Source organism: Oncorhynchus masou, chromosome 12 (genome assembly GCF_036934945.1).
Source record: "Oncorhynchus masou masou isolate Uvic2021 chromosome 12, UVic_Omas_1.1, whole genome shotgun sequence".
NCBI classification, from domain to species: Eukaryota; Metazoa; Chordata; class Actinopteri; order Salmoniformes; family Salmonidae; genus Oncorhynchus; species Oncorhynchus masou.
This window is the reverse complement of record NC_088223.1, coordinates 33,843,723-33,868,298: the sequence shown is the minus strand read 5'-3', so window position 1 is coordinate 33,868,298 and position 24,576 is coordinate 33,843,723. Positions and strand designations below refer to the sequence as shown.

Sequence of the window (24,576 nt, the reverse complement as noted above, 5' to 3'; positions counted from 1 at the left end):
CTACTCTGTTTCCCAAAATTCACAGTTTAACCCTTAGAATAGGATGCCACACTGTGCTTGCTTTGCATACTGCTCTTTGGGGTTAAGAAGACAATGTTGTCAATGATGCACTTTCAGAAATGATTAGCAGAAAAGGAACTTTGAAGTTCAATGGTCTTTGTCAACCTTTGTGGACATAAACATTGCATGTACTCATTTTGATCTAAATAATATCCTAATTTAACATAACATATAGAATTTCTAAATAATTTGCATTATGTTCATTGACCAATATTAAACTATTGTAAGTGCATTATAAGCCTATTGTAAATGCATTATTCATGGTTATCTGCAGGCATACGTTATATTCAATATACTTTTTTCGTAGGCTGCAGCCCATCTTCACATCGTTTTCTTGCATGCTTCCTGCTAATCTAGTGGATACTCTTATCTCAGCGCGTGCCTGCAACATCAGCAACTTGCCCGCATGCTGCACTGACTGACGCACTATCCCCATTTGTCTCATCTCTACGCACGGCATTTCTCTTCTCTCGCCCTTTTACTGCAATAGAACCCTGTGTCCTTTCCATATTCACCATCAGTTTTATGACGAATAACGCTACGTTGAGACGTTGCTCAAGCAGTTCAACTGCATTGCTCTGTAGGCTGTCATTCCATCCCACTTTATACCCCATCCCTTTTTGACGGACACACTCTCCTCCATCCTCTTAGTTGCTTGAAAAAAGTGGGCAGTTCAAGATTTTATATTTGCCCTCACTGTCTCAAACTCCCTCTTTTCTCCCTGTTCTTTGCAGCCGGTCGGCCGCACGCGTCCCATACCTGCATAGAGCTCCCTGCATTATTGAGGACCGTCCCTTATCGAACGTCGCAATATCCCGCGCGCACTGCACCAAGAGGGAGACGATACCGAAAATAATTCACTTCATTTCATCCAAAAATATTATAAAGTCCAGTACTTCACAAGCATTAATCGAAATGTTTGTCAAAAGAATGCGGTAGGTGAAGTTTTATTTAATTTAGCCTAACAGCTTTGGACCGATGCCGCTTAAATGAGGGCAGAAAGTTCTAGTTGACCATGTTAGAGTATATTTATTGTATTTACCCATAACCTGCACTTATATGCGACATTGAGCTTTTCTTTCTTTCCTCGCATTGCGTTCCTCCCCCGGTGGTCCTGAATTTAGCCTACTCTTATTTACATGGACTATAATAGGGCTACAAACAGGATTAGACCATTTAGGGTCGTATTTCATTGAAGCTCACCTGCGCACTGTCAGGACAAAAGTATATGTTAAGAACAATACCTTTCACATTTCTTTATTCTACTGTGACATTTGGCAGAGTAATTTTAACGTCTTGCATCAGATTGAGGATAAACCCAGTAACATAACTTTTCATGACATAATCTTAATGCAGTGTCTTTTGGCTGATACGTTTTAAACTTTGCTTTGGAGCTTAAAGTTTGAACCAACTATGTCCCGAAGGTGTCGCCTACTAAATGCTGCTGATGAACGAGGGTTTTTATGTGGACATTTGAGAGTTCTGATATGGTTTGTGGAACATCTTGCAAAGCTCTTTAATGACATTAAGAAACGTACAGTAGACGTCTTCACCCTTTTACTAATGTAGAAACTTACACATAATTCAACTCCATTACTTTCCTTCACTTTCTTTTTTGCTCTTCTCCACTAGTACAGTAACCGTCCTCGTAACTCTCAGTTTAGACAGGGTCATATATAGCATCTCTCTGACTGTCTTTAGTCTTTCTTTCTCTCTTACACCCCCTCTCTTGTCTCCTCCCTGCTACTTCTATTTCTCTCCCTCTCTCCTGCTCTCTCTCTCTCACTCCCCCCTCTCTAATGCAGTCTCTTAGTGGACATGTTGCCTTTGGCATCACAGGCTAGAAGCCCCAGTCTCTGTCAGTGACATTCGACTTTAAAGGTCCAGTGCAGACAAAATTGTGATTGCCTGGGTTTTCTATTTATTTCCACACTATGAAGTTGGAATAATACTGTGGAATTGTGGAAATTAGGACAAATCCCTTTTTGTGTAAGAGCTGTTTGAAAAGACTGCTTGAATTTTCAGCCTGTTTTGGTGGGATGGAGTTTTGGCCTGCCTGATGACATCATCAAAATACCAATAAGAGAGTTCCAAACCTCTCTGCCAATAACATCTAGTTTTCACTTTTCCCCTCCCCACTCAGACCACTCCCAGACAGTCCTATCAAAATTCTTGCTTGAGAAATAGCTCTTTGCTAAGAAGCTATTTTTGTTTCATTTTGACAATTTTAATTGAAAAGAAAGTAGCAAATATAGTAAATATATTTATTTATTTAACCTTTATTTAACCAGGAAGAGCTCATTGAGATTAAAATCTCTTTTTCAAGAGCGCCCTGGCCAAGATAGGCAGCACCAAGTCATTACAAAAGAATTACAGACAGACAACATGAAAAACTACAAGTAATCTAGTAAAAACCATTGAATTCACAAGAGTATAAAACAGCAAATTAAAAACATTGACAGGTCAGGGAATCAGCCTCAAAATCCTTCACCAGTGGTTTAAATACACCAATCGGGACAAGTTCTTCCAGTTTAAAAGTATTTTGTAAGGTGTTCCAAGACGATGGCGCAGAGTACATAAAAGCCCTTTTACCAAATTCAGTTTGGACATTTGGAACAGTTAGCAGGATAAAGTCCAGCGAACGAAGAGAGTACCCACCACATTTCTGAAAATAAAAATGCACTAATAAAAAGGTAGTAAACCCAAAATGGCTTTGTAAATAAAAGTATACCAGTGACTGAGCCTACGAGTGACTAGAGAAGGCCAGCCAACCCTGGTATACAAAGTGCAGTGGTGCGTAAGGGTTTTGCAGTTTAAAATAAATCTCAAAGTGCCATGGTAAAGAGTGTCAATTGATCTCAAACACTGAGCGGAAGCATTCATATATATAATATCCCCATAGTCTAGTAAAGGCATACATGTAGCTGATACTAGCCTCCTGGCTTCAAAAGAAAAACGGGCCTTATTCCTAAAATAAAATCCCAATTTCAGCTTCAATTTTTTTGTAAGTTGTTGAATATGCAATTTAAAAGAGAGGCCGTCATCAATGAAAATTCCAAGATATTTATATGAGATTACAACCTCAATCTCCTTGCCCTGACAGGCAGTAATAGATGAAAGGTTCAGATAACTATTTCTTGCATTAGAAAACACCATTAGTTTAGTTTTGTCAGTATTGAGGATAAGCTTCAATTGACACAAGGTATGTTGAACAGTATAAAAGGCAGTTTGCATGTTCTGGAAAGCTTCTGTAAGAGACGAGGCACAACAGTAAATAACAGTATCATCAGCATAAAAATGAAGTTGTGCATTTTGGACATTTTTGTCTAAATAATTTATATAAATAGTGAATAAGAGAGGACCAAGTACAGAGCCTTGGGGCATACCATTCAAGACAGGCAATTTAACAGACATAAGACCATCAAATTGAGTGCACTGAGTTCTATCAGACAGATAGTTAGCAAACCATGCAACTGCATGCTCCGAAAGACCTACACTCGACAATCTCTGCCTTAGTATAGCATGATCAACTGTATCAAAAGCCTTAGAGAGACCGTGCTGTTTTTTGTCAATGGCTTCAGTGAAATCATTTAAAACCTTCATGGCTGCTGTAAATATACACTGCTCAAAAAAATAAAGGGAACACTAAAATAACACATCCTAGATCTGAATGAAGGAAATATTCTTATTAAATAATTTTTCTTTACATAGTTGAATGTGCTGACAACAAAATCACACAAAAATTATCAATGGAAATCAAATGTATCAACCCATGGAGGTCTGGATTTGGAGTCACACTCAAAATTAAAGTGGAAAACCACACTACAGGCTGATCCAACTTTGATGTAATGTCCTTAAAACAAGTAAAAATGAGTCTCAGTAGTGTGTGTGGCCTCCACGTGCCTGTATGACCTCCCTACAATGCCTGGGCATGCTCCTGACTCGTGGACAGTCTGTGGTGCAACGTGGCGTTGGTGGATGGAGCGAGACATGATGTCCCAGATGTGCTCAATTGGATTCAAGTCTGGGGAATGGGCGGGCCAGTCTATAGCATCAATGCCTTCCTCTTGCAGGAACTGCTGACACACTCCAGCCACATGAGGTCTAGCATTGTCTTGCATTAGGAGGAACCCAGGGCCAACCGCACCAGCATATGGTCTCACAAGGGGTCTGAGGATCTCATCTCAGTACCTAATGGCAGTCAGGCTACCTCTGGCGAGCACATGGAGGGCTGTGCGGCCCCCCAAAGAAATGCCACCCCACACCATGACTGACTCACCGCCAAACCGGTCATGCTGGAGGATGTTGCAGGCAGCAGAACGTTCTCCACGGTGTCTCCAGACTGGCACGCCTGTCACATGTGCTCAGTGCGAACCTACTTTCATCTGAGAAGAGCACAGAGCGCCAGTGGCGAATTTGCCAATCTTGGTGTTCTCTGGCAAATGCCAAACGTCCTGCATGGTGTTGGGCTGTAAGCTCAACCCCCACCTGTGGACATCGGGCCCTCATACCACCCTCATGGAGTCTGTTTCTGACCGTTTGAGCAGACACATGCACATTTGTGGCCTGCTGGAGGTCATTTTGTAGGGCTCTGGCAGTGCTCCTCCTGCTCCTCCTTGCACAAAGTCGGAGGTAGCGGTCCTACTGCTGGGTTGTTGCCCTTCTACGGCCTCCTCCATGTCTCCTGATGTACTGGCCTGTCTCCTGGTAGCGCCTCCATGCTCTGGACACTTCGCTGACAGACACAGCAAACCTTCTTGCCACAGCTCGCATTGATGTGCCATCCTGGATGAGCGGCACTACCTGAGCCACTTGTGTGGGTTGTAGACTCCGTCTCATGCTACCACTAGAGTGAAAGTACCGCCAGCATTCAAAAGTGACCAAAACATCAGCCAGGAAGCACAGGAACTGAGAAGTGGTCTGTGGTCACCACCTGCAGAACCACTCCTTTATTGGGGGTGTCTTGCTAATTGCCTATAATATTGAACTGTTGTCTATTCCATTAACTATTTTCTGAGGAGAGTTTATGATGGGTATTCTTCTCCTCTAAATACAACCCATCTGAAGAAGATCCTTGCATATATATGATCTGACCCCCGCAGTACTGCTTTGGCAATTTAATCTAGTGGAACCAATAGGATTCTAGCTCATAACTACCAAACTATTATTAATATTCAACTTCAGGGCTAATTTTAACCAACCTAATTTGCCAGACGTGATTTAAAATGGCTGGTGACAGAGTGGGAGTATATTACTTGTTATTATCCTTGGCTTGTGTGCTTTGTGGTCACAAAGGTTGTTGTCCTGAGCCCACATTATTGTAGAACATTCACCCCCCAAGCTACGTCTGAAGATTCAGTCTTGACAAACAAATGTTATTGCCACCATTGGTTGTGAATTTGAACTTTTGAAGAGTTTGTCAACCACTGGTAGGTGGTACAACTATGTTGACACAAGGGTTGGGGTCAATTCAATTTCAATGAAGTCAAATCAAGGGGTTGGCTAAAATTCAATTTCCATTTTTTTTTAAATCCATTAGGATTTATAATCTATTGAATCTCCAGCCCAAATAATATGTAATAATCCTTACTAGAGATTTCTACGTCAATGACATCAATCTCCCATTGACATTAATACTTGACTTACGTGAAAGTTCAAGTTAAAGCACACACACATTTCTCAACTTACAATGCAGCCATAAATGACTGTAGAGGTAAGATGAGCAAACTCTTGGGATGTGTGATAGAGAAAATAGACACTGGGGAGTTGAAGAGTAATCTCTAACGGGACATGAGTGATTTATGAATATGTGGAAGCAGGTTAAATTACTAAACGGAAAGTAACTGGGTTCTACATGGTTGTTAAAGGGATAGTTTACCCAAATTGCATTGTAATTTGCATGAACTATCCCTTTAACAGACAAGGCTGCGGGGAAGAGTCAGAGGTAGTACTTAATAAAGGAACTTGAATGAGCCTCCGGTGTTCATTGAAAAAGGGGAAGTTAGATGAATGAACGAGGGTTACGGAGGACAGACCAGCGATGAAGAGACAATGAGCTGAGAGAATTAAAAACAAGCCGCCAACCTTCTCTTGTGTGTCTGTGCCAGAACCGTTCCTTTTGTAGTTTTCTATAAAACAAAATGCGGATGTTGTGCCTCGCTGGGCCGTGCAGAGACTGCTAACATCTTCTGCTTCCCCCGTGACACTGTCTCCTCATCCAGGGAAACCAGGACATCATGCACCTTCTTGTCTTTCATCCCACCCTGCAGGAGGCGAGAGCCGGGCTGCTCTGAGTTCACTCTGTTTCTCTGGCTTTCACCACGCAGCCTCTGGGACTGTGGGCTCATTTAGTTCACTTCAGTAATGGACACAACATATAGGCTGGGCGGGTGGAGAGGAGAGGGGGAGATGGAGGAGTGGGAGCATAAGCAGAGAAGTGAGAGGTGTCCTGACAGAAGTGATGGAGAGCAGGAGGTAAGGAGGGAAAGCAAGATTTGATCTAAACTAAACACTCCATTAAGCATCCCCCAACCTTGAAATGAAGTGACAGGAAACACAACCTCACTAAAATGGGTGCAAGAGCTACATAGCTTCAAATCAAATCAAATTGTATTGGTCACATACACATGGTTAGCACATGTTATTGTGAGTGTAGCGAAATGCTTGTGCTTCTAGATCCGACAGTGCAGCACTATCTAACATATTTAACAATTCCACAACAAAACCTAATACACACAATCGAGTAAAGGAATGGGATAAGAATATATAAGTATATATGGATGAGCAGTAACAGAGCGGCTAAGATGCAATAGATAGTAAAGAATAGATAGTGAAGGATACAGTATATACAGTGCCTTGCGAAAGTATTCGGCCCCCTTGAACTTTGCGACCTTTTGCCACATTTCAGGCTTCAAACATAAAGATATAGAACTGTATTTTTTTGTGAAGAATCAACAACAAGTGGGACACAATCATGAAGTGGAACGACATTTATTGGATATTTCAAACTTTTTTAACAAATCAAAAACTGAAAAATTGGGCGTGCAAAATTATTCAGCCCCTTTACTTTCAGTGCAGCAAACTCTCTCCAGAAGTTCAGTGAGGATCTCTGAATGATCCAATGTTGACCTAAATGACTAATGATGATAAATACAATCCACCTGTGTCTAATAAAGTCTCCGAATAATTGCACCTGCACTGTGATAGTCTCAGAGGTCCGTTAAAAGCGGAGAGAGCATCATGAAGAACAAGGAACACACCAGGCAGGTCCGAGATACTGTTGTGAAGAAGTTTAAAGCCGGATTTGGATACAAAACGATTTCCCAAGCTTTAAACATCCCAAGGAGCACTGTGCAAGCGATAATATTGATATGGAAGGAGTATCAGACCACTGCAAATCTACCAAGACCTGGCCGTCCCTCTAAACTTTCAGCTCATACAAGGAGAAGACTGATCAGAGATGCAGCCAAGAGGCCCATGATCACTCTGGATGAACTGCAGAGATCTACAGCTGAGGTGGGAGACTCTATCCATAGGACAACAATCAGTCGTATATTGCACAAATCTGGCCTTTATGGAAGAGTGGCAAGAAGAATGCCATTTCTTAAATATATCCATAAAAAGTGTCGTTTAAAGTTTGCCACAAGCCACCTGGGAGACACACCAAACATGTGGAAGAAGGTGCTCTGGTCAGATGAAACCAAAATTGAACTTTTTGGCAACAATGCAAAACGTTATGTTTGGCGTAAAAGCAACACAGCTCATCACGCTGAACACACCATCCCCACTGTCAAACATGTTTGTGGCAGCATCATAGTTTGGGCCTGCTTTTCTTCAGCAGGGACAGGGAAGATGGTTAAAATTGATGGGAAGATGGATGGAGCCAAATACAGGACCATTCTGGAAGAAAACCTGATGGAGTCTGCAAAAGACCTGAGACTGGGACGGAGATTTGTCTTCCAACAAGACAATGATCCAAAACATAAAGCAAAATCTACAATGGAATGGTTCAAAATTAACATATCCAGGTGTTAAGAATGGCCAAGTCAAAGTCCAGACCTGAATCCAATCGAGAATCTGTGGAAAGAACTGAAAACTGCTGTTCACAAATGCTCTCCATCCAACCTCACTGAGCTCGAGCTGTTTTGCAAGGAGGAATGGGAAAAGATTTCAGTCTCTCGATGTGCAAAACTGATAGAGACATACCCCAAGCGACTTACAGCTGTAATCGCAGCAAAAGGTGGCGCTACAAAGTATTAACTTAAGGGGGCTGAATATTTTTGCACGCCCAATTTTTCAGTTTTTGATTTGTTAAAAAAGTTTGAAATATCCAATAAATGTCGTTCCACTTCATGATTGTGTCCCACGTGTTGTTGATTCTTCACAAAAAAATACAGTTTTATATCTTTATGTTTGAAGCCTGAAATGTGGCAAAAGGTCGCAAAGTTCAAGGGGGCCGAATACTTTCGCAAGGCACTGTACATATGAAATGAGTGATGCGAGAATGTAAACGTTCTTAAAGTGGCATTATTTGTCACGGCTTCAGCCGATGTCGGTCCCTCTCCTTGTTTGGGCGGTGTTCGGTGGTCGACGTCACTTATCTTCCAGCCATCACTGATCCATTTTTCATTTTCCATTGGTTTTGTCTCGTCTTCCTTCACACCTGGTTCCAATCCCATCAATTACATGTTGTGTATTTAACCCTCTGTTTCCCCTCATGTCCTTGTCGGAGATTGTTTGATTGTATGTTTGTGTATTATGTGTTGGTGCGCGACGGGTTTTATACCCACTTTTTATTATTTTGTCATTTTGGTTTTGGAGTTTTGTGAAGCACTGATTAAACAACTCCGTTTACACCAAGTTCGATTCTCCTGCGCCTGACTTCCCTGCCACCAACCCGCACCCATTACATTATTAAAGTGACTAGTGTACCATTTATTAAAGTGGCCAATAATATCAAGTCTCTAGGTAGGCAGCCGCCTCTCTGTGCTGGTGATGGCTGTTTAACAATATGATGGCCTTGAGATAGAAGCTGTTTTTCAATCTCTCTGTCCCAGCTTTGATGTACCTGTACTGACCTCGCCTTCTGGATAGAAGCGGGGTGAACAGGCAGTGGCCTTGATGATATTTTTTGCCTTCCTGTGACATCGGGTGTTGTAGGCGTCCTGGAGGGCAGGTAGTCTGCCCCCGGTGATGCGTTGTGCAGAACTCACCATCCTCTGGAGAGCCCTGCCATTGTGGGCGGTCAGTTGCCATACCAGGGGGTGATACAGCCCGACAGGATGCTCTCAATTGTGCACCTGTAAAGGTTAGTGAGGGTGACAAGTTAGTGAGGGTGACAAGACACACAAAAAAGTTAGTGAGGGTGACAAGACACATTTTTTCAGCCTCCTGAGATTGAAGAGGCGCAGTTGCGCCTTCTTCACCACACTGTCTATGTGCGCGGTCCATTTCAGTTTGTCGGTGGTGTGTACACCGAGGAACTTAAAATGTTTCACCTTTTCCACTGCTGTCTCGTCGAAGTGGATAGGGAGGTGCACCCTTTGCTGTTTCCTGAAGTACACGATCATCTCTTTTGTTTTGCTGACATTAAGTGAGGTTATTTTCCTGACACCACACTCCGAGGGCCCTCACCTCCTCCCTGTAGGCTGCCTTGTTGTTGGTACTCAAGCCTACCACTGTAGTTGCATCTTCAAACTTGATGAAAGAGTTGGAGGCGTGAATGTCCTCGCAGTCTTGGGGGAACAGGGAGTACAGAAGGGGGCTGAGAACGCACCCTTGTGGGGCCCAAGTGTTGAGGATCAGCGTAGCGGTAGTCATGTTTCCTACCTTCACCACCTGGGGGCGTCCCGTCAGGAAGTCTAGGGCCCAGTTGCACAGGGCAGGGTCGAGATCCAGTGAGATTGAGATTGGGGGGTACTATGGTGTTGAATGCTGAGCAGCATTCTTACATAGGTATTCCTCTTGTCCTGATGGGATAGGGCAGTGTGCAGTGTGATGGCGATTGCATCATCTGTGGACCTATTGGTGCGGTAAGCAGTTGGGTGTGACAGGTAGGTTGGAGGTGATATGATCCTTGACTAGTATCTCAAAGCACTTCATGATGACAGAAGTGTGTAGACCCTGCAACATACGTCTCGTGTTTGAGACATTGAGTTGCGACTGCACTTTGTCTCTATACTGATGGTTTGCTTGTTTAATTGCCTTATGGAGGGAATAACTACACTATTTGTATTCGGTCATGTTTCCAGTCGCCTTGCCATGATTAAATGCAGTGGTACGTGCTTTCAGTTTTGCGCAAATGCTGCCATCAATCTACGGTTTCTGGACGGTTTTAATAGCCACAGTAGGTACAAGATCTCCTATACTCTTCCTTATAAACTCGCTCATCGAGTCAGCGTATACGTCAATGTTATTGTCTGAGGCTACCCGGAACATATCCCAGTCCATGTGATTGCAGCAATCTTGAAGCATGGAATCCGATTGGTCAGACCAGCATTGGATAGGCCTAAGCACGGGTGCTTCCTGTTTTAGTTTCTGCCTATAGGAGGGGAGCAACAAGATGGAGTCATGGCCGGATTTGCCAAAAGGAGGGCTGTGGAGGGCCTTGTATTCATGGCAGAAGTTGGAGTAGCAATGGTCGAGCGTGTTACTCGCTTGTGTACTGCAAATGATATGCTTATAGATTTTAGGTAGCCTTGTTCTCAAATTAGTTTTGTTAAAATCTCCAGCTACAATAAATGCAGCCTCGGGATATATGGTTTCCAGTTTGCATAAAGTCCAGTGAAGTTCCTTGTTGGCCGTCTTGGTATCCGCTGCGGGGGGATATACATTGTTGTGATGATAACCGAGGAGAGTTCTCTTGGGAGATAATATGGCCTGCTTTTGATTGTGAGGAATTCTAGGTCAGTTGAACAAAATGACCTGAGTTCTTGTATGTTGTTACAATTACACCATGAGTTGTTAATCATCAAACGTACACCACCGCCCGGAGAGATGTTTATTCCTGTCAGTGCGATGCACTGAAAAACCCTCTGGCTGTACGGACTCCGACAGCATGTCCCCAGCTAGCCATGTTTTTGTGAAACAGAGTATGTTACAATCCCAGATATCTCTTTGGAAAGCAACTCTTGCCCTGATTTCATACATTTTGTTAACTACTGTAGGGACTGGATATTAGCAAGTAATATACTCTGAAGCGGTGGGTGGTGTGTGTGCATCCGAAGCCTCACTATATGACCGCTCCAGTACCCTCTCCTCCGACAGCGTTGTTTTGTGTCGGCCTCTGGAATCAGTTCAAATGCCCTGGGAGGTGCAGACAAAGTATCCATTTTGGGAAAGTCGTATTCCTGGTCGTAGTGCTGGTTGTGCTGGTAAGTCGACATCTCTCTGCAATAGTTCTTTCCGGCTGTATGTAATAACACTTAAGGTTTTCTGAGCTAACAATGTAAGAAATAATACATTTAAAAAATGAAATAGTGCACAGTTTCCTAAGGACTAGAAGCGAAGCTTCCATCTCTATCAGTGCCATCTTGTAGCTGTTTATGTGATTTGACCTTGGTATGCCTCTTGTATGAGACATGTACTGCGGTAGTACACCTGTAGTCAACCAACCCAGGAGAGATACAGGGTGTGCAGGCTTTTGGTTAAGCCCTGCACTAAAGGCACCAGAATGAACTAATTTCATTCAACTAATTGATTGGAACAAAAAGCTGCACACACACACTCGCCTGGTTTACCAACTACTTCAGTGTGTCAAATCGGAGGGCCTGTTGTCCGGACCTCTGACAGTCTCTATGGGTGTGCCACAGGGTTCAATTCTCGGGCCAACTCTCTTTTCTGTATACATCAATGATGTTGCTCTTGCTACTGGTGATTCTCTGATCCACTTCTACGCATACGACACCATTCTGTATACTTCTGGCCCCTCCTTGGACACTGTGTTAACTAAGCTCCAGATGAGCTTCAATGCCATACAACTCTCCTTCCGTGGCCTCCAACTGCTCTTAAACGCAAGAAAAACTAAATGCATGCTTTTCAATCAATCACTGCCCGCACCTGCTCGCCCATCTAGCATCACTACTCTGGACGGCTCTGACTTAGAATACGTGGACAACTACAAATACCTGGGTGTCTGGTTAGACTGTAAACTCTCCTTCCAGACTCACATTAAGCATCTCCAATCCAAAATATTATTTAGAATTGGCTTCCTATATCGCAACAAAACATCCTTCACTCATGCTGCCAAACATACCCTCGTAAAACTGACCATCCTACCGATTCTCGACTTCGGTGATGTCATCTATAAAATAGCCTCCAACACTCTACTCAACAAACTGGATGCAGTCTATCACAGTGCCATCCGTTTTGTCACCAAAGCTCCATACACTACCCACCATTGCGACCTGTACGCTCTTGTTGGTTGGCCCTTGCTTCATACTCGTCGCCAAACCCACTGGCTCCAGGTTATCTACAAGTCTCTGCTAGATAATGCCCCGCCTTATCTCAGCTCACTGGTCACCATAGCAGCACCCACTCATAGCACGCGCTCCAGCATGTATATCTCACTGGTCACCCCCAAAGCCAATTCCTCATTTGGTCGTCTTTCCTTCCAGTTCTCTGCTGCCCATGATTGGAACGAATTGCAAAAATCTCTGAAGCTGGAGAGTCACATCCCCCTCACTAGCTTTAAGCACCAGCTGTCAGAGCAGCTTACAGATCACTGCACCTGTACATAGCCCATCTGTAAACAGCCCATCTATCTACCTAACTCATCGCCATACTGGTATTTATTTATTTTGCTCCTTTGCACCTCATTATCTCTACTTGCACATTCATCTTCTGCCGATCTATCATTCCAGTGTTTAATTGCTATATTGTAATTACTTCACCACCATGGCCTATTTATTTCCTTAACTTACTTCATTTGCACTCACTGTATATAGACTTTTTGTTTTCTTTTGTTCTATTGTATTATTGACTGTATGTTTTGTTTATTCCATGTGTAACTCTGTGTTGTTGTATGTGTCAAATTGCTATGCTTTATCTTGGCCAGGTCGCAGTTGCAAAAGAGAACTTGTTCTCAACTAGCCTACCTGGTTAATAATATCCTCTTGAATCTAGGGGCCACTACTTTAATTTTTGGAAAAATAACGTTCCCAAAGTAAACAGGCTATTTTGTCAGGACAAGATGCTAGAATATGCATATAATTGACAGCTTAGGATAGAAAACACTCTAAAGTTTCCAAAACTGTAAAAATATTGTCTGTGAGTATAACAGAACTGATATTGCAGGCAAAAGCCTGAGAAAAATCCAATCAGGAAGTGACTCTTTAGAAACCTCTGCGTTCCTATGCGTCCCTATTGAGCAGTGAATGAGATATCAACCAGATTCCTTTTTCTATGGCTTCCCTAATGTGTCTAGTGTCACAATACATAGTTTCAGGCTTTTACTTTGAAAAATGAGCCTGAACGTCAACATTGCGTCAGTGGTCAGCTGGAGTCTCTGAGTGTTTTGTGCGTAAGGGACAAATAAGGCCATTGTTTCTCTCTTTCCTACTAAGAAGCCATCTGTCCCGGTTGATATATTATCGAATAGATATTTGAATAACACCTTGAGGATTGATTATAAACAACGTTTGCCATGTTTCTGTTGATATTATGGAGCTAATTTGGAATATTTTTCGGGCGTTGTTGTGACCGCAATTTCCGGTCGAATTCTCAGCCAAACGTGAAGAACTAACAGAGTTATTTCGGCTATAAAAATAATATTTTTGGAAAAAAGGAACATTTGCTATCTAACTGGGAATCTTGTGAGTGAAAACACCCGAAGCTCATCAAAGGTAAACGATTTAATTTGATTGCTTTTCTGATTTTCGTGAACAGGTTGCCTGCTGCTAGCTAGGCATAATGCTATGCTAGGTTATTGATAAACATACACAAATGCTTAACAAGTGATTAATAAAAGGCTAAGCTGTGTTTCAATATACAGTGGGGCAAAAAAGTATTTAGTCAGCCACCAATTGTGCAAGTTCTCCCACTTAAAAAGATGAGAGAGGCCTGTACTTTTCATCATAGGTACACTTCAACTATGACAGACAAAATGAGAAGAAAAAAACAACAGAAAATCACATTGTAGGATTTTTAATTTATTTATTTGCAAATTATGGTGGAAAAGTAGTATTTGGTCACCGCCAAACAAGCAAGATTTCTGGCTCTCACAGACCTGTAACAACTTCTTTAAGAGGCTCCTCTGTCCTCCACTCGTTACCTGTATTAATGGCACCTGTTTGAACTTGTTATCAGTATAAAATACACCTGTCCACAACCTCAAACAGTCACACTCCAAACTCTACAAAATTGTAGACCTCCACCAGGCTGGGAAGACTGAATCTGCAATAGGTAAGCAGCTTGGTTTGAAGAAATCAACTGTGGGAGCAATTATTAGGAAATGGAAGACATACAAGACCACTGATAATCTTCCTCGATCTGGGGCTCCACGCAAGATCTCACCCCGTGGGGTCAAAATGATCACAAGAACGGTGAGCAAAAATCCCAGAACCACACAGGGGGACCTAGTGAATGACCTGCAGGGAGCTGGGACCAAAGTAACAAAGCCTACCATCAGTAACACACTATGCCGCCAGGGACACAAATCCTGCAGTGCCAGACGTGTCCCCCTGCTTAAGCCAGTACATGTCCAGGCCCGTCTGAAGTTTGCTAGAGAGCATTTGGATGATCCAGAAGAAGATTGGGAGAATGTCATATGGTCAGATGAAACCAAAATAGAACTTTTTGGTAAAAACTCAACTCGTCGTGTTTGGAGGACAAAGAATGCTGAGTTGCATCCACAGAACACCATACCAACTGTGAAGCATGGGGGTGGAAACATCATGCTTTGGGGCGGTTTTTCTGCAAAGGGACCAGGACGACTGATCCGTGTAAAGGAAAGAATGAATGGGGCCATGTATCATGAGATTTTGAGTGAAAACCTCCTTCCATCAGCAAGGGCATTGAAGATGAAACGTGGCTGGGTCTTTCAGCATTTCCCAAACACACCACCTGGGCAACAAAGGAATGGCTTCGTAAGAAGCATTTCAAGGTCCTGGAGTGGCCTAGCCAGTCTCCAGATCTCAACCCCATAGAAAACCTTTGGAGGGAATTGAAAGTCCGTGTTGCCCAGCAACAGCCCCAAAACATCATTGCTCTAGAGTAGATCTGCATGGAGGAATGGGCCAAAATACCAGCAACAGTGTGTGAAAACCTTGTGAAGACTTACAGAAAACGTTTGACCTCTGTCATTGCCAACAAAGGGTATATAACAAAGTATTGAGATAAACTTTTGTTATTGACCAAAAACTTATTTTCCACCATAATTTGCAAATAAATTTATAAAAAATCCTACAATGTGATTTTCTGGATTTTGTTTCTCATTTTGTCTGTCATAGTTGAAGTGTACCTATGATGAAAATTACAGGCCTCTCTCATCTTTTTAAGTGGGAGAACTTGCACAATTGGTGGCTGACTAAATACTTTTTTGCCCCACTGTATTTCACATGTGATTTCATGAATATGAATATTTTCTAGTAATATTTATGTCCGTTGCGTTATGCTAATTAGTGTATGCCTTTGCACAGCAGTGTTCTAGAACATTGTACCGTTGGCACTCATACTTGTCAAATTCTCAGCGCGGCCCAAGCAATTTCTCTAACTGTCAACACGTTCAGATGAAAAAAATAACTTGTACATGGGAGCCACGTTGGTTGTGAAGTTTGGGAAGGTGTGTGTTGGGGCTGTGCGTCCCCCGGGGACAATGGTCTCAGAGCCGCGTATGTCACAATGGGACGCCGGACTATCAAGTCTTAGTGTCTATGGACTATGATTTACGCTTTAAAACCTCTTAAGGATCCACCCCCTTATTTTAGCTTAAAATCACATAACCAAATCTAACTTTCTGTAACTCAGGCCCTGAAGCAAGGATATGCATATTATTGGTACCATTTGAAAGGAACACTTTGAAGTTTGTGGAAATGTGAAAGGTATGTAGGAGAATATACAAAATAGATCTGGTAAAAGTTACCGGTTGAAAGAGCCCTATTTTATACTGTGTGTATCATGTACTTGAGGATATTGCACAGGCAGCTTTTTCTGGATATGGAATTGCTAGTGGTGGTGTCTCTGGGTGATGCTTGAGTTCTATTCACTGTTTTCTTAATTAAAAAGAGCAGAAAAGCTGGCGGCACAATGACTTCAAGTCCAAGGACGTTCTTCCTGAAAGATAACCAGGCATGACCTCCATTTTATTCCCCATCATCAGTCTGTCGCCATTAGGATGGATACAAACCTGTGTTTATGGATACTCATATAACAATTATATAGTTTCAGACATCCCTGGTTAGCGTCCTCTTCATGTGGTCAAGTCCTGTTTAAAAGGATTCCTAGTGGTTTTCGGCTTCCTTTTCCATAAAAAAAATAAAATAAAGTGTGCCAGAGCCTCTTGTCCTGTAATCTTCCCACATGGACTTTTGTAAGAGAACTGATATAAAGTGAAACACAGTGTGCAGCTGTCCTCTTGCCCACCACTCGCCTTTTGTGAGACATTTTCTAGTCGAGAATACTAATGGCTGCATGTCTGTGGAGCAAACCCAGCTGGCATGAATACAAACATTTATTCGACCACAAGAGAGTGCTGTTTTATACTACACTAGTGTCTCTTTGTTGGCTTTGTATTTGGAGACCTTTGCATATGGATAGGTTGTCATTTGATATAAAGTAACAGTAATGATGAGAGTAAGGATAAAAAAAACAAAGATGAATGACCTGTGCACTGCGATTGACTTGATTGCGAGGCTTCAGCTAACATGATTGCCGTTTAAAGTATACTGTTGTGCGCAGCTCACTAATCTGTGTTGGATGGAATCCCGGCCTAAATTTTGACTCAGAAAGAAGCAGATACTGTATAGTGCATGTGTGCTTATGTACAGTACCAGTCAAAAGTTTGGACACGCCTACTCATTCAAGTGTTTTTCTTTATGTTTTACTATGTTCTACATTGTAGAATAATAGTGAATATATCAAAACTATGAAATAACACAAATGGAATCATGTAGTAACCAAAAAGTGTCAAAATATATTTTTTATTTCAGATTCTTTGAAGTAGCCACCCTTTGCCTTGATGACAGCTGTCACGCCCTGACCTTAGTTATCTTTGTAGTTATCTTTATTTGTACTGTTTTCTTTATTATTTTGGTTTGGTCAGGGTGTGACGAGGGTGGTATGTGTGTTTTTGTCTTGCCTAGGGTTTTTGTACATCTATGGGGTTTTGGTATGTCTAGGTAAATGTAGGTCTATGGTGGCCTGAATTGGTTCCCAATCAGAGGCAGCTGTTTATCGTTGCCTCTGATTGGGGATCCTATTTAGGTTGCCATTTTCCATTTTGTTTTTGTGGGTTATTGTGTAGGTGCATGTCAGCACTCGGTTTATCATAGCTTCACGTTAGTTTAAGTGTTCTTCATTAATTAAAGAAGAATGTATTCTTATCACGCTGCGCCTTGGTCTCATCATTACGAAGAACGTGACAACAGCTTTGCACACTCTCAGCATTCTTTCAAACAGCTTCATGAGGAATGCTTTTCCAACAGACTTGAAGGAGTTCCCACATGCTGAGCACTTGTTGGCTGCTTCACTCTGCGGTCCATTAGTACAAAGGACAGATTTCCACCGGTCTAATGTCCATTTTTCGTGTTTCTTGGCCCAAGAAAAAGTGCACAAAAACAGTTGAATGAGTAGGTGTGTCCAAACTTTTGAGTGGTACTATAGGTATATATAAATAAATACATATATATATATTTATACTGAACAAAAATATAAATGTAACATGCAACAATTTCAACAATTTCAGTGAGTTACAGTTCATATAAGGAAATCAGTCAAAATTAGGCCCTAATCTATGGATTTCACATGACTGGACAGGGGTGCTGCCATGGGTGAGCCTGGGAGGGCATAGGCCCACCCACTGGGGAGACAGATCCAGCCAATCAGAATGTGTTTTTCACCACAAAAGGGCTTTATTAGACAGAAATACTCCTCAGTTTCATCAGCTGTCCAGGTAGCATAGTTACATGTGGTCTGCAGTTATGAGGCCGATTGGACATACTGCCAAATTCTCTAAAACGACCTTGGAAGCAGCTTATGGTAGAGAAAGTAACATTAAATTCTCTAGCAACAGTTATTGTGGACATTCCTGCAGTCAGCATGCCAATTGCAAGCTCCCTCAAAACTTGAGATATCATTGGCATTGTGTTGTGTGACAAAACTGCACATTTATTTATTTGTACTGTAATCATTGAAATGCAAGAGAAAGGCCATAATGTATTATTCCAGCCCAGGAGCTATTTAGATTTTGGCCACTAGATGGCAGTAGTGTGTGCGCAAAGTGTTAGACTGATCCAATGAAGTATTGCATATCTGTTCTAAATGTTGTATCAAGACTGTCCAAATATGCCTAATAGTTTTTTTTAATACATTTTCAAGTTCATAATTGTGCACTCTCTTCAAACAATAGCATTGTATTATTTCACTGCAATAGCTACTGTAAATTGCACAGTGCAGTTAGATTAACAATAATTGAAGCTTTCTGCCCATATCAGATATGTATATGTCCTGGGATTTTGTTTTGTTACTTACAACCTCACGCTAATCACATTAGCCTATGTTAGCTTAACCTGTCCCGTGGCGGGGACTCCGATCCTGTAGAGGAGGTAGACTCAGCGATGCAAGATATACACAATATCGGGCTGATTTCTTCAACAATGTTGAAGCTTGAGGCTAAACTTATCCGCTGTTTTGGTTCTGTAGCTACTCCGTTGTAGCAGCATGAAGCACACCTGTACACATGTGTAGATCATATGTGTGACTGTGTGAGAGCAACGTCTTGCATCGTTCTCAGCTCAACTTCTATGGTGCTGCTCATGCCAATGTCGTAGCGCTGAGTCTACCTTTAAATATTATGGAATAATATGTATTTACACTGTAGTTAAACTGTCTCTGCCTATGTAATTACTTTGTAAAGACACATTTTTAGGCAAATGCTTTGAAGTGGTCCCGAAATGCTCACATTCAAAGGGTCATATAAGGACATGACTTTCAATTTCACTTATCTCATCAGAGAGTGAATATCCACAAATTGTAGTATTAGTAGTAGTAGTTTATTACATTTTACATGTAGGCCGTACTTGGCAGCTAAAAGCTGAATTGCAGTACACAGCATATACAAGTAACACATCTCAAAGCACTTGAAAAGCAAAACAAGCATCAATTAAAAGTATGAATGACATGAGTATAGGTCTGCACTTCAAAGTTCTAAGTACTTCAAGCCTCTAAGAGATGAAGCGACAACCGCTTATACATTTGTAGCTACAACCCGCATCAGAGTAGCACAGTAACACAGACAGCTCAGAGTAAACTATGTGTTGTCTCCTGCATTTACATATTCCTTACCATGACTTGTATCATGATGGAAGCTGATCTTGGATATCCAGAGAATTGTACTGGTATAACATGTGCTGGGTCTTCCTTGGTCAGTCGAATGAACGTGGCTCTGTTTTGAGGGTGTCTGGGGCTCATTTAGTAGTAAGCTTTGTGAAACTGTGGGAGGTGGATTGGTGCAACTGGTGCTTGACTATTAGAATTTCAGTCACATAGAATGACTAAAAAAGCCTGAATCAAGCCAGCTGGACAGGAGTGTACTCCCCCAACACAAAGACGAACACCCACATACACACAAACACGCGTGCGCGCACACACATACACACACACAGAGTATTTGTGTATATTTTGACGAGAAGACATTCTTCATTTAATGTGAGCAGGGTTATATTTTTTTGAACAGCTCACAGACTCTGCTTGTCTCTGAAACAGTGTCTGCTGTCCACGTGACTTAATAGTCTACTGTGTCTGACTGAAAAATTATACAAATGAAACAGAAACAATATTCACAAATATGTGTAACAAATACAGATAACTAGAGCGTTTTTCAAAAGGTTGGTTTCCCGCAATCATTGCATTTTTTTTGCAGAAAAGGCACTCAAGTTTTCCTTTATCCGCAGAATTTACCATTGCTGCAGAATTTCCTCAAAATGCATTTTTCTTCACCGCTACTAGATGGCACCAGCCACACTGTATACTTACCCCGTCAGCTAACCTAACATAGCTAGGCGTAAAAGAAACACCTGAAACTAGATCCTGGCAGGGAAGGTTCTCTTCTGCACTTTTCAACCAATCCAGTAAATGTGAAGGTGAAGTTAACCTCTAACGAGTGTCGCCTCGTTAACTTCCGTTTGTTGGCAACTCTGCTAATGCTACCAGTCAACAAACAGTCAGGGAGATTCTCAATTGGCCAAAAGTCTGTCCTGACCTCAACTCCGTCCTCCTCTCTTCTGTGACCCGGAAACCGGTAAGTGGTCAAGTGGTCGAGGAGAGTGTCAGTTTGTCAGTAGACGAATGCAGGAGTGTCCTCTTCACCTCGATAGCCTCCTCTCGCAAAATCCTCCACAGAAGAGTTTTGAAATCTGCCACACCACCTTTGAATCGGCTGTTGCACATATTTAAAAATGATACACTACTTATCCTTTTATCTATAATATCTGTAGCACAACTACCTACATTTATTGTTAATGCTTCACACATTTATGTTGGGATACCACGTCTGTAACTGTCATGACGCGCTAGTGAAGAAGGTCTCATTTCATAGAAGTGCATTTGTTTCCATGTTTCATCCCCTTCTCTCCTTGATTACCTTTTGACTTAAAAAAAAAGAAGTGAGGAGAAGAGGATGCAAGGAATTGAGAATACCAATTGAGATTCTCCCTTCATCGTTCATGGAGGAAGAGAGGTTTTTACGACCAGCTCAGCCAAACACAGGAAACTAGGCAACTTATCAGGTTTAGCGGGTTTTTGACAATTTAAATGTTTGCTCTAAATGGTAATTTAGGCACATTTTTCAAGTCTGCAGAATTTGGGGAAAGTGCATCTAGGAAAAACGGGGATGGCATAAAGATATAATGAGTGAAATCATAATCGTATCGGTGATTCAACTGGTGGTCAAGACACACAAAATTGAAATATTTTAATTTATATGAGGTTAAAGGTAAAAAGCATACCCTTTTGGAGAAGGTTCTGAAAGTACTCAAGTATGAGGTAAAGTTTGTTGCCTTGTCCGTTCTGAAAAGTATTTTTGAAAAATATAAGCTGTCTATTGTCAAAAATGCCTCTGCACTTATTTGTGTGGGGTAGATGTTTATGGCCCCTCCCCTTTCCATCGTGGCTACCTCTGAGGTTGTGTGAGGTCAGTGAGAGCCGCCTGCCATGCCTGCTGAGCTAATAACAGGGTCAGACTGGTGAAGAAGCACTGGCAGAAAGCCCTGGGCAATGCAGACATGTAATTTTCTCTTGGAGGTGATGAATCGCTTGCGGTCAGATGTGGATGTGCCGCCGGATTTCTTTTTGGGGTCTGAGCAACTGCTCCTCCAATGTCAATGTGTCCCGTATTAGGATATTTCAAGGTCCTTGATCTTTTTATATTATTGAATTAAGACCGTTTAGTCTTTACTTTATTCCCATAAATGGTCAATTTTCGGTCACCACCACATTTTTTCCCTCATACTGCATGTGCTTTTCATCAACTACATTTTCAATCTCATCATCCTCCATTTCTCCACACATCCTTCTCTCAGCTCCTGCTCTCTCTCACTGATCAGTTAGACGCTGTTTGTCATTCAAACTACGTGTTTACCATCTGGCATTGATCTAACATTTTAATACTCATCATTCATCACTCTCTGCCCTCTCTGTCCTTATCTACACTCGAATCATAGAGTGTATATAATGTACGAGTAAAATAAGCCAACAAAAATAATACTGTAACCAATTGGCGAAGTAGAGATTGTTTGTTAAATGAGGTGCATATGCCATATGTAATATTATGTAATATTTAAAAAAAACTCTTATCTCACTCTCACTATCTCTCCTCCACAGACCAGTAAGGTTCCTCCTCCTTCTGTGCGCACTTTGCCATCAGACCCTGGCTTTCCCCTCCCAAACAGGATACTCAGAAGGTACAGATCTTCTAACGTGTATTTTGATGGACTATCATTATTTGGGATGACAATGCATTGCATTAAAACTTTTATTTTGATTTCAGGTTATTATTTTAAAGGGATACTTCTGGATTTGAGCCGTTATCTACTTCCCCAGAGTCAGATGAACATGTGGATACCATTTTTATGTCTCTGCTAGCATTAGCGCAAATAGCATGCTAGCTGTTCCTGTAGACTTCTAGTCATTGTGCTAACGTTAGGTAGCATTGGCTCACGAAACTACCTCTTAACTTCCGTCATACTGGACGCAGAGACATAAAATGGTATCACAAAGTATCCCTTTAGCCTTAGCAGCGCTGTGGTCCTCATGAACTGAAATTTAAAGACTCAGTTGCTGTATAGTAATTGCTGCATAATAGTTGCTGTGTTACAATTGCTTTGGATAGAAGATAATCCATGTTTATATTAACTATGTATAATTTATATTTCTATATATTCAACATGTAGCTGATTAAAGCATTTGTTTTTCCGCCCACTCCGTAATCATATAATATTTTGAGGGGAAATACACTCATCCATGGAATATAACCATTGCTGCAGAATTTTGAAGATTGTCCCCGAAATGCATTATTAACCATCACCACAAGAGGTCAATAGCCGGCCACTTACTAAGTCAGCATCATTTACTCACTGTGTCTCTCCTTCCTGACTCAGATGACAATCGACAATTCCAGGTCACCATCTCCAAGGCAACCCCGATTTCCACTGCACAGCTAGGAGGCTCCATCACAATCCCATGTATGGTGTCCCTTTCCCCTGGGCTCCCCTCGTCCTCCTCGCCCCCCATCCCGCCCCGGGTCAAGTGGAGCGTGTTGCATGATGGGGAGCAGGAGGAGACAGAGATCCTGGTGGCGCGGGGTCAAAGGGTGAAGGTCAACGAGGCCTACGGAGAACGAGCTTCCCTGGTCAACTTTGCAGACTCGCCCGAGGACCTCTCCCTCTGGCTGGGGGAGCTGCGCTCAACAGACACAGGGCACTACCGTTGCGAGGTGCAGCAGGGCCTGGACGACGCCAGTGACTTCACACAGATCAAGGTCAAAGGTAACAAAAGGAGAAGGATTTTTAAGGCTGTAGGAGTCTGTGAATATTTTAGATTTTTTTAAAACTTGTCTAACAGGTTTAGAAACTGCAAACATGTTTAGAAACAACCAGATTTAGCCTTATATGCAACTATTAATATTTTTTCTTTCAGTTTTTACCACATATTGTGTATTTGAACCTGTCAATATTTCTCTGTGTGTGTATGTTTGTGCACACGCGTGTGCATGTAGGTGTGGTCTTCCACTACAGACATGCCTCTGGTCGCTATGCATTTTCATTCAGTGAGGCCCAGGCGGTGTGCGAGAGCATTGGGGCACACATCGCTACTCCTGACCAGCTTCTGGCAGCCTATTACGATGGCTATGAGCAGTGTGATGCCGGCTGGCTTGCTGACCAATCTGTCAGGTATCCACAACTTGTCTTATAATACAAAGACACATTTCTTAAAGGTTAAATACTTTGTTCTGACTAATTCACACGCCTATAGGCTACTGGGAATTTTTGAATTTGGCCCACTGTGTGGTATGTAATACTATTTTCTGGCAGACTGTATGTTGACCTGAATCAGTTTCACTCTAGTCCAGCTAGATTTCCTCATGAGCATTATCATGGCTTACATGTGTAAGATAGGGACTCTATTTGGTCTGTGTTCCCAACACACACTTCAATTCCCGCTAACAGATTAAAAAACAATGACTGAGGCCCCTCACCTATCAGAGTTAGTCTTTACAACATTTTCTTAGCACAGGAAATACTAATATTTTCTATTTCCCAGATATCCAATCCAAGTTCCGCGGGAAGGTTGCTATGGTGACATGGATGGTCGCCCGGGAGTGAGGAACTATGGGACGCTGAAACCAGAGGAGCTGTTTGATGTGTATTGTTATGTGGAGCATATTGATGGTAAAGAACAACAACTTGTGAATAGCTTCCCGTAAAATAATGACAGTGTGATTAGCTCCCCGTAAAAAGGCAGTGTAAATAGTGACAGTGTGAATAGCTCCCCGTAAAAAGGCAGTGTAAATAGTGACAGTAAATAGCTTCCCATAAAAAAAGGCAGTGTAAATAGTGACAGTGTGAATAGCTCCCTGTAAAAAGGCAGTGTAAATAGTGACAGTGTGAATAGCTCCCCATAAAAAGGCAGTGTAAATAGTGACAGTGTAAATAGTTTGCCATAAAAACGGCAGTGTAAATAGTGACAGTGTGAATAGCTCCTCGTAAAAAGGCAGTGTAAATAGTGACAGTGTGAATAAATGTGATTCTACTGAGCAATAACATATGTTTGTGTCATTGTGTCAAAAAATAATAAAGGACAATATGT

General features: G+C 42.0%; 1 protein-coding gene across 3 annotated transcripts in view; it reads left to right on the top strand.

Annotated features, from left to right (window-relative positions):
* The first annotated feature begins 798 nt into the window (after positions 1-798).
* The window catches only part of LOC135549887 (brevican core protein-like), a 40,710-nt gene continuing 16,932 nt past the window's right edge, over positions 799-24,576 (top strand). For 2 of the 3 annotated variants that reach the window (XR_010457035.1, XM_064980262.1), the window contains exons 1-5: positions 799-995; positions 22,093-22,172; positions 22,869-23,255; positions 23,486-23,660; positions 24,031-24,158. Coding sequence is in view for 2 of the 3 variants with exons in the window: in XM_064980262.1 (XP_064836334.1) it covers positions 976-995; positions 22,093-22,172; positions 22,869-23,255; positions 23,486-23,660; positions 24,031-24,158 (790 nt within the window). In the remaining variant the exon portion in view is untranslated. Of the gene's footprint in view, positions 996-20,915; positions 21,256-22,092; positions 22,173-22,868; positions 23,256-23,485; positions 23,661-24,030; positions 24,159-24,576 lie in introns of those variants that run through there. The other variant, XM_064980263.1, reaches the window with a different exon arrangement.